Source organism: Mirounga leonina, unplaced genomic scaffold (assembly GCF_011800145.1).
Source record: "Mirounga leonina isolate KUSES-001 unplaced genomic scaffold, KU_Mleo_1.0 Mir_170, whole genome shotgun sequence".
Classification (NCBI taxonomy): domain Eukaryota; kingdom Metazoa; phylum Chordata; class Mammalia; order Carnivora; family Phocidae; genus Mirounga; species Mirounga leonina.
The window spans coordinates 35598216-35612270 of NW_023270433.1; the positions used below are offsets into that span (position 1 = coordinate 35598216).

General features: G+C 42.5%; 1 protein-coding gene across 5 annotated transcripts in view; it reads right to left on the bottom strand.

Annotated features, from left to right (window-relative positions):
• Positions 1–14055, bottom strand: part of UNC13B (unc-13 homolog B) — a 208941-nt gene that overhangs the window by 11283 nt on the left and 183603 nt on the right. For all 5 annotated transcript variants that reach the window (XM_035016382.1, XM_035016380.1, XM_035016377.1 and 2 more), the window contains 6 exons: positions 13420–13570; positions 11777–11845; positions 10286–10375; positions 9816–9944; positions 3941–4068; positions 3214–3299 (listed from right to left, as the gene is read on the bottom strand). In XM_035016382.1, the coding sequence (XP_034872273.1) occupies positions 3214–3299; positions 3941–4068; positions 9816–9944; positions 10286–10375; positions 11777–11845; positions 13420–13570 (653 nt within the window). The remainder of the gene's footprint in view (positions 1–3213; positions 3300–3940; positions 4069–9815; positions 9945–10285; positions 10376–11776; positions 11846–13419; positions 13571–14055) is intronic.

The following is a 14055-nucleotide window of genomic DNA, read 5'->3' on the forward strand; positions in this document are numbered from 1 at the left end:
AATAGTCTCCAACCCGGTCTTCCCTCCTCCAGACCATTTTCCACACCATAGCCACAGTGAGTGGCCTTTCCACGTTATGCACCCGACCTTGTCAATCCCTCACTTAACATGGGATTGCTGTTCAGTGGCTCCAAACTGCCTTAGGATGGAGTCCAAAAGCTTAAACATGGCTTGCCACCTCTTTTATGATTTGGCTGCCCTATTTTTCTATCTTCATCTCCTATTTATCTCTTCCCCCTGCACTCTAACGTGCTAGTCACACTGAACTACTGCTTCCAGTTCCCCAAGCATGGCAGCTCTTTCTAGACCCCACATCTCCGAACATACCGTATCCTCTGCCTAAAATGTTCTAGGTCTCCTTTTCCCATCACTACTACCTCCCTTCCCCACTGGCTAAGTCCTCCCATCCTTTAGGTTTCAGTTAGTATATCACCTCCTCCAGGAAGTGTTCCCAGGTCCTTTCCTCAGGTCCTCCTAGAAGCCTTCCCAGGTGTGGATTACACTGTTCTCCTCTCAGCACCTTATTCCTTTTGTGGCACTTATAACTTTGAACTGGAACTGCCAATTTATATGTCCGTTGTCTAGACTGGTGTGTGAGCTTCTCAAAGGGCTGGGTCTATGCCTCATTCATCTCATTGCAGTTCCAACAATTAGCACAGTGCCTGACATATAGAAAATACTTAAAAAGCACTTAGTGAATGGGCTGAGATCTATTGCAAAAAGGCATGAAGAAACTTTCTGTTCTATATTTTAATTAGGATGGTGGTTACACAAGTGTGTATATTTGTCAAAATCATCAAATTATACTATTTTCAGAGTTGGAGTCAACGCTATCCTTTTATCATCCAGGTCTCCAAACTCCTCGCCTTGTCTTGGCCTCCATATTCTGACAGTCATGAAGTCCTGTTACAACTCCCTTCCAGTGGCTATCAAAACCCATTCTTCCCTCTCCAATTCTCTGCTCTAACCCGATCCTCTCAGCCCTAAGTTACTATAACATCATCTGTAGTCCCTGCTTCTAGTCTCTCCTTGTTCTAGATGCCCCATTTTCCCCTGAGGTGAAATCTTATAAAAATGCTGGGTGATAGGGGCACCTGGGTGGCTCAGTTGGTTAAGCGACTGCCTTCGGCTCAGGTCATGATCCTGGAGGTCCTGGATCGAGTCCCGCATCGGGCTCCCTGCTCAGCGGGGAGCCCACTTCTCCCTCTAACCCTCCCCCCATCATGTACTCTCTCTCTCTCTCTCTCTCATTCTCGCTCTCTCAAATAAATAAATCTTTAAAAAAAAAATGCTGGGTGATATACTCAACTAATGAATCAATGAACATTATATCAAAAACTAATGATGTACTATACCTTGGCTAACTGAATTTAAATTAAAAAAAAAAAATGCTACTTTGCAGGGTGCCTGGGTGACTCAGCTGGTTAAGTGTCTGACTCTTGGTTTTAGCTCAGGTCATATGACGATCTCAGGGTTGTGAGATTGAGCCCTCATCGGGCTCTGCATTGGGTGTGGAACCTGCTTAAGATTCTCTTTCTCTTTCTTCCTCTGCCCCTCCTCACCCATTCACAAGCTCTCAAGCTCTTGCTCTCATGTGCTCTCTCTCTCAAAAAAAAAAAAGCTACTATGCTCACACTGCCTCTCTGCTCTATGAGCCTATGGGGTTTCTTATTGTCCTTAATAAGATTTATTCAGTGCCGAGTAAATGCCAAGCAGTATGCTAAGTATGTTACACATTACTTTATCAGCTCAATGAAACAGATGCTATTATCACTCCCATTTTACAGATAAGAAAATGCGAGCTCACAAAAATTGGCCTAAGAACACACTGCTGATTAGGTGGTGAAAGTGAGATTTGCAACCAGGTCAACATTCTTTCTTTCTTTAAAGCAGTTTTCAATCCTTTTGTGTTTGTTGTAAACATTAGTAGAACTCCCCTTTCAAAAGAAATCTCACCTAGAACCCCATATAAGACTGACAAAAGCAGAACTGACTTAACTGGCACCAGATGAAAGGCCTGAAGCCCAGCAACCCTCTCCCCCTACCTGGCTATTCCCTTTTCTCTTAGCTCCTAAGATACCTCTGTTTGAAAACCGCTGCCCCACCTCATACTATCCCTCTTGTGAAACTGATTCACTTTTCACAGGTATTTATCTTTTTTTCCCCCCAAAACCCATCAGAGCTGGGATTCTTCAAGAACTTGGACCATACTCCCCCCATTAGGCTTGCTGAATGCTACCTGGAGAGGGGACAAGTGACTTCCTCACTGGCCTGCAAGGTTAAGCCCTGGGCTACAGCCCCAAGCTTGACCCAGTGTGGGAAAGAGGCAGCCACTGCTCTGGGGCAGAATTACAGAATGTGCATGTACAGTCTCTGGCTGTCTCAAACTTAATACAGATCTTCAAGGTTTCTTTCAACCTCAAAACTTATTGTTCCTAAACCTCAGAAGTTTAAGTCTGAGGGTTACCCATTTTCCCTGCGACTCCATCAAAATAACAGATCCAGACTCTGATTTGTCTTTGCCCCAGACTGCTCCCTTTCCTTGTAGGTCCACTTGCACAAACTGAGGAGACAAACTAACATATATAAACAACAGGAAAGGCAGCTAAATAAGTGAACACAGAAGGGTACAAATGGGAAAGTTGGATACAGGCAGACAGTGATATCTTTGTGAACCAAAGCAGGAAATGAATAAAAGAATAAGCTGAATGAACAAGATGAATAGTAATTTGTCCATGACATTGCTTTATAGGAGAAGGTAGGGAAGAAGTATCTTTCTGGCTCCAGAACAGCTTTTTAGGAAAGCCAGGTCAGGCAATCTCTAATAAAAGCAAATAATCTTATCTGTGTATTTAAGGTTCTACCATTCTTTAAAACTGTAAAGATAAACTTCACAAGACCATTCATACTCCAGGAAGTGGGCCACTTGAGACTACCCAGAATGGGATGAGTTGATTTTTGGGCTACAGAAAGTCTTAAACAGGACTTGCTCTAAAGCTGGAAGGGGAAATCCACATCCACACAGCCATTTCCATTATTACTCTGGCTGAACCTCTGCCTACCTAAGGACTCCTGACACGTCAGCCTAGAATCCCTCTGGTTTCTCACCATACCATTCACCCAGAACTTATAATTGTCTGGGAGAGGAAAGGGACAGCAAACAAGGTGCTTGGACTAGAGGCCTACAGCCCACTGCCTTGGGCACACCCTTACCCTCCAGAGCATATTTCATGTCTTGGGCAAAGAGCTGCCACATCACTTCTGCGCTGACTTTTCCCACATTCAACTCCTGAGGAAACCTGGATGATGGAAAGAAGCCACAGTCAGAGAACAAAGCAAGAGCTATTTGATTTGACTGATTCCAAAGCTAATGTGCCTAATCTCTTAGAGGTCAGATTGAAGAGAGGAGAAGCCTAGGAAACAGGACTAGGCTCAATCTGGAGAAAAGGGACCCAGGAGCCAGTGGAAGGACAAGTGGGGGCAGAGGATCCCCTCAGGCAAGGTGGGCCCAGGGAAGAGGATGCCCAGAAGGCAGGGATTTGAGGCCCAGGGGAGAAGGGTTGAGGCTAGAAGGCAGGCCCAGGCTAAAGAAGGTGGACGAGAAAGTGCAAGGAGGTAGGCATCAGAAAGCCCACTTTATTCACAGTGGACAGACACATACACACATGATCTCTGGATCCCCTGGGACTCCTATGGCAGCCATTCCCAGGGGCCTCTCACTCCAGGGAGGCTGGCTCAGTCTGGGCAGGGCCCCCCATTATGTTTCCACACCTGTCTCCAGAAACAGTTACTCAGACAGATACAAGGGACAGAGGGACAGATGGGCGTACAGGAGGAAGAGGTGGCACTGCAAACACACAGAGATAGGAAAGAAAGAGGCTGTTAGACAGATGGACAAGCCAACCACCAACCACACAGGGACATGTGGGTTGATACGCACTGGTTCAGAACGAGTGTGTAGGAATTCTTATCTTCCTCTATGATTGACACAATGAGTGTGATGAGTTTGGGCCAAAAATCCAGGTTCCGAATGCTGGGTCCTTGTTCCTCTGGAGGTAGTTCCTGTTTCTTGTTCCAGAGGAGACAGTGAGAATCAGAGTAGAATATGGAGAATGTCTCCAGTCTTCCTCTTTCTCTTCCCCTCCCCATACCCCTTCCTTTAGAATCAGGTACGCTTCTTTTCCTAGAGCCTGTCTTCCACAAGACTGCCCATGTTCTGTCAGAGGGGTGACTGTTGGGAGGTCCTTATACACAAAAAGTTCATCCCAGAGAACTTCTCTCCCCAGCTCCAGGGCACTAATATGATAAGTTTGGTCAGTATAGGAGACATAAGGATGCCAGCCCCTCTTCTTCATTCTCTCAGTAGCTATGAGTATAGTGACTCCTCAGCCAAAGTAAGTTGCCCCTCCAGTGTTACTAAATAGGTCTAGTTCCATGTGACCCCCAATGGCAGTCTCCTCCAACACCTCCCCTACATCAACACACCTGTACATATACATCTCAGCTCTGAGAAACTCCTTCAAGTTCTGCAGGAGTTACTGCACAGACCTAGCATGCAAGTGGGTCCAACCTTCAGTGGGTTAAGGACTTCCCTTAACCTCATGAATGCTATTAAGAGGAAGAACTGTTATCTAGGAAGCTATCTGCCTAGCTGTATAAGAAAAGGTCTTGATGAGACAAGAATACTCAATGGGGATAGGATAGTCTCTTCAATAAATGGTGTTGGGATAACTGGATATTCACATGCAAAAGAATGAACCTGGGCCCCTATATTATACTGCTCACAAAAACTAAGTCAAAATGGATTAAGGACTTAAATACAAGACTTGAAAACATAAAACTCCCAGAAGAAAACACAGGGGGAAAAAGCTCCTTGACAATGGTCTTGGCAATGATTTTTTGGGTATGACACCAAAGTACAAACATCAAAAGCAAAAATCAACAAGTGGAACTACATCAAACCAAAAAATTTCTGTAGAGCAAAAGAAACAATCAACAAAATGAAAAGGCAACCTACAGAATGGGAGAGAACATTTGCCAACCCTCTATCTGGTAAGGGATTAATATCCAAAATATAAGGAATTAATATAACTCATTAGCAAACAAAAAAATCTGATTAAAAAATAGGTAGAAGACTTGAATAGATCTTTCTCCAAAGAAGACATACAAATGTCCAGCAGCAAGGGATGCCTGGGTGGCTCAGTCGGTTAAGTCTGCGTTTGGCTCAGGTCATGATCTCAGGGTCCTGGGATCAAACCCTGAATCGGGCTCCCTGCTCAGCTCTCTCTCTCTCTCAAATAAATAAACAAACAACAACAAATGCCCAGCAAGTACACGAAGAAGTATTTAGTATCACTAAACATCAGGAAAATGCAAATAAAAACCAAAAAGAGATGTCACCTCACACCTGTTAGAATGAGTATTTTCAAAAAGCTAAGAGATAACAAATGCTGGCCAGGATATGGAGAAAAGGGAATCCTGGTGCATTGCTGGCAGGAAATGTAAATTGGTACAGCCACTATGGAAAACATTATGGAGGTTCCACAAAAAATTAAAAAGAAAACTACGCTATGATCCAGCCTTCCCACTTCTAGGTATATATTCAAAGAAAATGAAGTAACTATCTCAAACATTTAATGGTACCTCCATGTTTATTATAGTATTATTCATAAAAGCCAAGACATGGAAACAACCTAAGTATTTACCAGTGGATGAAAGGATAAAGAAAATGTGATATATAAATATAATGAATTATTACTCAGCCATGAAAAAGAAGGAAAGCCTGTCATTTGCAATAACAGGATGGACCTTGAGGGCATTATGCTAAATTAAATAAATCAGACAGAAAGAGACAAATACTGTACGATCTCACGTCTGTGTAAAATCTAAAAACATCAAATTCATAGAGTGGAATGGTGTTTGGCAGATGAGGGGTAGGAGAAATAGTGAGATGCTGGTCAACAGGTACAAACTTTCAGTTCAGATGAGTAAGTTCTGGGGATCTAAGGTACAGCAAGGTTGACTATAGCTAATAATACCATACTATATACTGGAAAGATGCTATGAGAGCAGAGCTTTAATGTTCTCACCATAACAACAAAAATGATAATTACGTGAGGTGCAGGCTTTACTGTGGTAAACATCTCACAATATACACTTGTATCAAATCATCACATTGCACACCTTAAGCATACACAATGTTATACATCAATTATATTCCAGTAAAGCTGGGGGAAGAAAAAAAGACTTGGTTGGGAAGAGGTAAAGGAATACAATGGTGAATCTCAGGAAAGGAGAAGCAGTTCTACATTCAGACCCTGGACAGGAGAAGAGGGGTCACTGCTGGAATGGACATTTATCTCCCACTGGGACAAAAGCAAAGTTAGAACCACCTAGAAGAAGAGGGATAGGACTTTTATGTGCGATGCCATTTGTCATCACAGTCTTCACAGTCCTTAATAAGCCTGCATTACAAGGAAGTTACTAGAAACCAGGACAGAACCCACAGAATATGGATTCTGCCTACTTAATATCACTTAAATACATCTCTTCCTTTAACTTTTTCTGCCACTACCTTATCCTTATCATTCAAGGGTCTCCTAACTGGTCTTTAATCTTTATTCTAGTCCTCTTCCACATAGTTGTTAGTGATCTTTCTGCAAGGAGACTCTCATAGCGTGACTCCTCTGCCCTTCAATGGCCTTCAGTCAAGGCCTTCAATAAGTTTCAACTAAAAGGCCTTCATAATATGACCTCTCTTCTCAACCCCACACCTTACCAATTCCCTTTCCTTGCAGCCATTACCTCCCCACTACCACCACTTATTTAGTGCTTATTAGGTGTCAGGCACCCTAAGAACTTTACATGGGTTATCTCATTTAATCCTCTTAACAACTCCACTGGATAGAAATTATCATCACCTTAATTTGACAGAAGAGGAGACTGAAGGCAGTGAGGTTAAATGACTTGTCCAAGGTCTTATAGCTATAAAGAGTAGAACCAAGATCTGATCCCAGATAGCTGAACTCCAAAGCCCGACATTGTAACTACCCTAATTAAACTGCTTATACTTCGGGGCGCCTGGGCGGCTCAGTCGGTTCAGCGTCTGCCTTCGGCTCAGGTCATGATCCCAGAGTCCTGGGATCGAGCCTCGCACTGGGCCCCCTGCTCAATGGGAAGCCTGCTTCTCCCTCTCCCACTCCCCCTGCTTGTGTTCCCTCTCTCACTGTCTCTCTCTCTGTCAAATAAATAAATAAAATCTTAAAAAAAAAATAAACTGCTTATATTTCTTCAAATTAACATACTCATTTACAATTTTGTACCTCCAAACATTCTACTACCTCTATATGGTATCCCTCTCTTCCCCAACCCCTTTCATTAACCAACTCCTGCTCATTCCTCAAAATTCAGGTTGAGCTTTACCTTTTTTTTTTTTTTTTTTTTAAAGATTTTATTTATTTATTTGACAGAGAGAGAGAGAGAGACAGGAGAGAGGGAATACAAGCAGGCGGAGTGGGAGAGGGAGAAGCAGGCTCCCCGGTGAGCAGGGAGCCCAATGCGGGGCTTGATCCCAGGACCCTGGGATCATGACCTGAGCGGAAGGCAGATGCTTAACGACTGAGCCACCCAGGCGCCCCTAGCTTTACCTTTTCTTTTCTTTTTAAAGATTTTATTTATTTATTTGAGAGAGAGAATGAGACAGAGAGAGAGCACAAGATGGGGGAGGGTCAGAGGGAGAAGCAGGCTCCCCGCCGAGCAGGGAGCCCGATGCGGGACTCGATCCCGGGACTCCAGGATTATGACCTGAGCCGAAGGCAGCTGCTCAACCAACTGAGCCACCCAGGCGCCCCTAGCTTTACCTTTTCTGAAAAGTTTTCCCTGATACCACTGGTCTGCTTAGATGCCTCTCTTGTAGGTTCTCAGAACACGCCCTATGAACCTTTGGCAACTACAATGAGATTCAGTAATAATAAATAATAATAATTAAAAAACCCAATAAAATAAATTAAAAAAAAATAAATCTAGTAATTTGTGCCACCTACCTCCACCAAATGATAAGCTCGCCAAAAACAGAGATGTGTCTTAATCAACTTCACATCCCTACATGTTCAGTTTGTTAAGGCAATAAATGGATGAATGAACCAATTACTGAAGGTGAGTAGAAAGAAATAAAAAGATTCCGATGGTTTACCTCAGTGTAAATAACGAATAATGAGAAAATGAGAGTGAAAAAAAGTAAACAGTTGGCAAAATTCAAAGGCTAAATAAAGTACCTGAATGGTTTATAAGCCCTCTTTCAAAGTTCAGGTTCATCTCATGCTAGGGAACAGAGACTAAATATTCAGATAGACCCCTGCATAGTTGAAAAATCAAAGCTGAGAACAGTGTCTTCTCCAACCAAAGAGAATCCACAGATGGATGACAGAGGAGCCCAGAGTGTGGTAAGCTAAACAAACAAAGCTAAACATGAGCTTCAGAACCAATGGGACATTTTATAAAACTTAAAAGGAGGAAGCCTTAAAGATATGGCTGGCACAAAAAGTGCATTTGGGAATGGGAGGAGGCAGTGTGAACAAGATTTTAGTCTTTAGTGAGGTACTCCTAGGAAGCATTACAAATTGGATGTATTCACCACAGGGCAAATGTCTAAGAGATTTAGGTTGTCCTCCCATCATTTGCTGTCCAAATCCTACTGCCTTTTAAGGTCTATGTCAAATGCCCTTGTTTTAGTAGCTTTTCCCAGTATCTGACTTCTTCCTTCTTGGAATCCCTTCAATTTTACTGAGGTTTCAAGGCACTTCTCACAGACTGCTTTGATTAGAGTTCTATATATGCTTAGGAACTGCGAACTAATTGAAGGAGCACTATGCTTTCCTCAGACCTGACTCATTCAATACATATTTGTCGGACTAAAGGGAATCTATTCTGCAAATGTATGGTCTGCAAGAATTATTAAGACAGGGGGCGCCTCGGTGGCTCAGTTGTTAAGTGTCTGCCTTCAGCTCAGGTCATGATCCCAGCGTCCTGGGATCGAGCCTCACGTCAGGCTCTCTGCTCCGTGGGAAGCCTGCTTCTCCTCTCCCACTCCCCCTGCTTGTGTTCCTTCTCTTGCTGTGTCTCTATCAAACAAATAAATAAAATCTTTAAAAAAAAGAAAAGAATTATTAAGACAGAAATTGTAAACTAGTAACTAGACCCAAAAAGAAGTCCTGGCTTTGAAATTAGAAAATAAAAGATACTATTGAAAGGATCTAGAAAAATATACACAGTCACCAGGTAGTAGGTTAGGATGTCAGCATAAAACAAGTGAAGTAGCTCAGCCTCACAGAAGGGTAAGAGTCAGCCTTGACAGTCAGCTAATGAACAAATCTCAGAAGACCATGCTGTGCAGAGAGAAGTGTCAAAGGGAAAAGTTAAATTTCCACAAGCCGGTAATTCAGAGAGACAACTACGGATCTCAGAGGAAGGCAGCCTGGAACAAATAAACTTGGGAGAGAAAAGAGACTCTGAGATGGACTGAGAATTCACCTACTCACCCCCTAAAACTGCCCAAATTTTGGTCACTTAGATTAGCACCAAACTAAAATTTACTGTTGCCACTTCTGCTCAACTCAGTTATGTCACATCTTGTCCAATGGTCCCTATCAATCCACAAATGTCTCACGTGGTCTAGAAGGTCCTCACTCTACACTTTACTCACCCGCAAGAACATTAAGGACTTTGTCCTGAGCTCCCTTCCACCATAACCACAGTAAAGAAAAACTGAGGATCCAAGGGCCACTGACAGTGGTCCCAACTGATCCTGAACCTCTTACCAGCTGGTACTGGCGACTGTACAAGTCATGGCAGTTGTTGAAGATATATTCATATGTGGAGTTCAAACAGGCCTTCACACAATCCTTTACCACCTGGCTGGCTCTTGGAGGGCTCTGCAGTTCTTGCACCTGCCAATTAATAAAAGAAATATGGGCCCATGGTCCTGCTCACCTGAGTGGATCTCCTCCTAGAATTCCCCTCAAACTATTCCAGATCCCAGCATCTCTCGATGGGTCCCTGCACCCTGCCCTAGGATGAAATTGCTAGGATATCTGATTGGGAGAACTGCCCATCCCATCCCTGCTGATCCATAGTCTTCTCAGATGTAACCCAGGGAACAGGTGAATGGAAATGTGGGCTTAGAGGTGATGAATACTATAGCCTCAGATTGTGCCCAATGATTCTTATTCTCCCTGTTCCTGTGGCCAGGTGCCCAGTCCATCACCATCTAGCCCAGTTTATCTCTTACCTTCATTCTGAAGAAAGTAATGCTGGTCAGCAAATCCACTGTTGACTTCAAGTCCTGAAGCCGCTCAGGGCTTCCAGCAGGAAAATTATTCTGTTGCAAATTAAGCAAATTTAAGAAAGGAAAAGAGAAATATGAAAGCCTTCCCTGCCAAAAGCAATGAAATAAAAAGCTTCCTTAACTACTACCCACTGGGATTTTCCCCAGTTGAGCTGAACAAAAAAGCTGTAAAACTACAGGTCTCCCCTCTCTTTTCTACTGACAAAGACAGGCTCTTGTCAAAAGCAGGGGTTAATAATCCCCAGCCTGGCAAGCAACACCAACCCTACTTCCCATGCAATGTGTAAGCATTTGCACAAATGAACACACAGACACAAACACACACAATTTTATACACACATTTTTCTTGGGTGAAGATTCTTACACCTAAACAGTGAGTTCTTCAAAAGTTATAATGTAACTGTATATTCTGGAATATAAGTGGAGCCACACTACAGACCAGACTTAGATCAAGGATATATACTTTCTGCGCAAGGGACCTCAACTATTCCACATTCCTTCCAGAGCCAGAAGATGGCAGAGCTCTGAGCAGAACTGCTTTGGAGTGACTTCCTTAGGACCTTCCCACCATGCCTCACTTCATTCCCCTTGGCATGAGTTTTAGGAGGAAGCTGCCAAGGAGAGCTGAAGGGAGATGTTGAGCCACTCTCCATTTTAAGGGTTGCTTTTTTAAACCTTCAAATGGCTACTTACATGCCAAATATAAGATATACTGTCAACTCTCCATTATTCATGCAAATGGAGGGCACTGAAATTGCAGATAATTAAAACTCCACTTCTTTTTGACTTTGAGGTTATTTTTATACTTACTTTTTAATGTGGGTATATTGCCTGTTCTGGAAATTCACAACACTTTAAAGCAAGTAACAAAGCCATTCTAAGAAGATCTGACTTAGGAAGAATTGGGAAACTGCCCATTTTCCTATCCTGCCCTGTCCCTGGTACCCCCTCTCCTAGTATATCTATTTCCTCCCTCCATTCTAGGAATGGACATGACCCTTGCTACAAATCAACTGCCCAAGCCAAGCTCCTCTTTCTCTCCCCTTAGCCAGATTCTCATACCTCCCGTGAAAAATAAGAAGAATATGAAAAATACAAAAAAGAAATATAAGTATCTAATTTTTAAAGGAGCATTTCTGGAAGAGATTATCAACCCTAATGAGAATGTCATCAGAGGATTTAACAGAGTGACATCAGTATGGTTGGAAAGCCAACTGCCTATAAAAAAACAGCCACACCTGCTATTTACACACTGCATGGTCTTTGGGAGTTTGGAGAACCACAGATGTCAGTGGCACTGGCATGTACGTAGGTGTGATGACAGGGACCAATTTTCCTTGCCTTTAATCTTTATAGCCAAGATTGGACTACAGGCTCTCTAGACAGAGCTTGATATTATCTGTTATTCCATCTCACAGTCATGTCTTCACTCACCCTATAGGTAGAGAGGTCAATTCTCAGTGAGTTGTGCAGCTGGTCCAGTAGTTTTACAAATCTCTCTTTCTAAGGGTAGGAAACAACAGGGAAGAGAGAAATAATCTGAGTTCCCTAGACTGTAGCAGAAACAGAACAATCTCTGGGTGAGGAGGAGACACTGGTTTAGGGACACATCCTATCTCATCCCTGCCCATGAGAACGAACAATGTAACGGAGGACTGGGATAGGTGGCCCCTGTTCCATCTCTTAGTGGCTCTGTCTCAAACTGGGGAATTTTCTTACACTGGCAAGGGGACACAAAGTCCCCGGGAGAGAAACAGCTCTTTCTATATAAGAGTCAACAGGAGATGACCCATGCATCTCCATCCCTTTGGGACTCTAACTCCTCTTAGTCAAATAAAAGGAAACTCAAAAAACACATTCTCCAACTTGTTCCTGAGTCTGTGGTCTCCTGATTTACCTTCAGGCAGCTCTTAACAGTTAAATAGCCACAGCATACCAGTAAGGATAAGAGGGAGAAACTGATTCATTTGGAAGGTGATCAAGCAGACCTCAGAGGGTTTCTCTTTCAACCATGTTCCATATCATTTTCCTTAGTTTATACTTGTTTAATGTTAAAATAAATAACATACACTATTTATTTGTATTTTATATGATTTTTTAATAAATATATAATGTATTATTTGTTTCAGGGGTACAGGTCTGTGATTCATCAGTCTTACAGAACACCCAGTGCTCACCACACTATTTTAGTAGTTGATTTTTATAGAAAAGGTAAAATTAAATGTGGAATCACATGCCTATAGGCTGCTGGTATAGCACTCCTAGAATTCATACACTGATTGTATGATAGATCATTAGGTCTTACATAAATATATATAATGGGATGAGATAATGGAACACATATTTGAGTGGCTTAATCAATGATGTTAATTAATTTACAGAAAGACTCCATCAAAATAAGGGAAGATGGTTACTTCCAAAAAACAGAGCTCAGAGACCCAGTAGATTTGGGAGTAGCCTCAGTAATGTTATTCCTTAAGAGGTAATCTTTGTGGTTGGTCAAAGATATTTCATTCGGTTTACATTGAACTTGTGTCAGGTGACATTCTGAATAAAGATTCAACTTCTCAAGTAACTTAAAACCAGGAAAGGGCACATCCTGGATAGGGTAAACAGTTCAAACACTAGAAAAGGGATAGGCTCAGGAATATATTGGTATCTTCACTTAGACATCAGTCGCATATGAACTTGAGTGGTATGAGTCAGAGAGAAACAAAATATTAAGAAAGGTCTACTTGTGGAGTTGCAGGACTAAGGAACATGGTGACTCAACCAAGTTCTTGGCCTAGACAGGTTCTGCCTCAGCCCAGGTGGTACCCCTGAAACCACAGTGATGCTATTCCACTTTCTCTCATGTATCCATGTCTGAGGAGAGTCCATTAGTAAGTCTACCTATCCATAATGAAATAAGGAAGAGTCTCTTAGCATAGTCTACACACCCACAAGGAAACAAGTTCATCTAAGTGGCAGCTCTCTGAATTTTAGGCATATTAAACAACTCTATAGTGCCTACTGGGAAAAATCAAACTTTATTAACTGATAACAGATGAGTAGGTATGTTTTTACATCACACTCACCCCAAAGTTGGAGGCTGCAAAGCGATCAGATGCAGAGACATTGGTGGAGGCAGTTGTGTGGGCATAGTAGGCATTGATGTTGGCCAGTAAGGTGCTCATCACTGCTGGCACACCAGGACACATGTACTTGGATGACAAACATGCAAAGTGCCTGAAAAATAGCATCCTCAGCCTCAAAGACTCTTCAGGGCTTGCAGCAAAAACTAAGTAATTAAAAGAGCTCATTGGTGTGTATGAAGCTTCCCATCACCTTGGCATACAAGGATCTTCACAATTGATTCATTCAAATATACATTCAATGAATGCCTACCATGTGCCAGGCCCTGTTCTAGGTGCTAGAATCAAAAGATGTGATAGCCTGGCAGAGAAAGGAAGTGTTAGAAAGTCAATAAGCAAAGGCATGCTAGGCAAAACCACTGTAGAAACATACAAGAAGATCACCTCAATCAGAATGGTTGGGGGCTGAAAGGGATTAGAATAAGATTTCTCAAAGAGGAGATGGCTGAACCAAGTCTTAAAGAATTAGTAGAATTAATCAAATGGAGAAGTGTGCCAGCAAAGGAAAATTGCATTGCAAAAGACAAATATATTCATGATAGACTGATTCATCTGGGAAACCTCAGTTATGGCCACTGT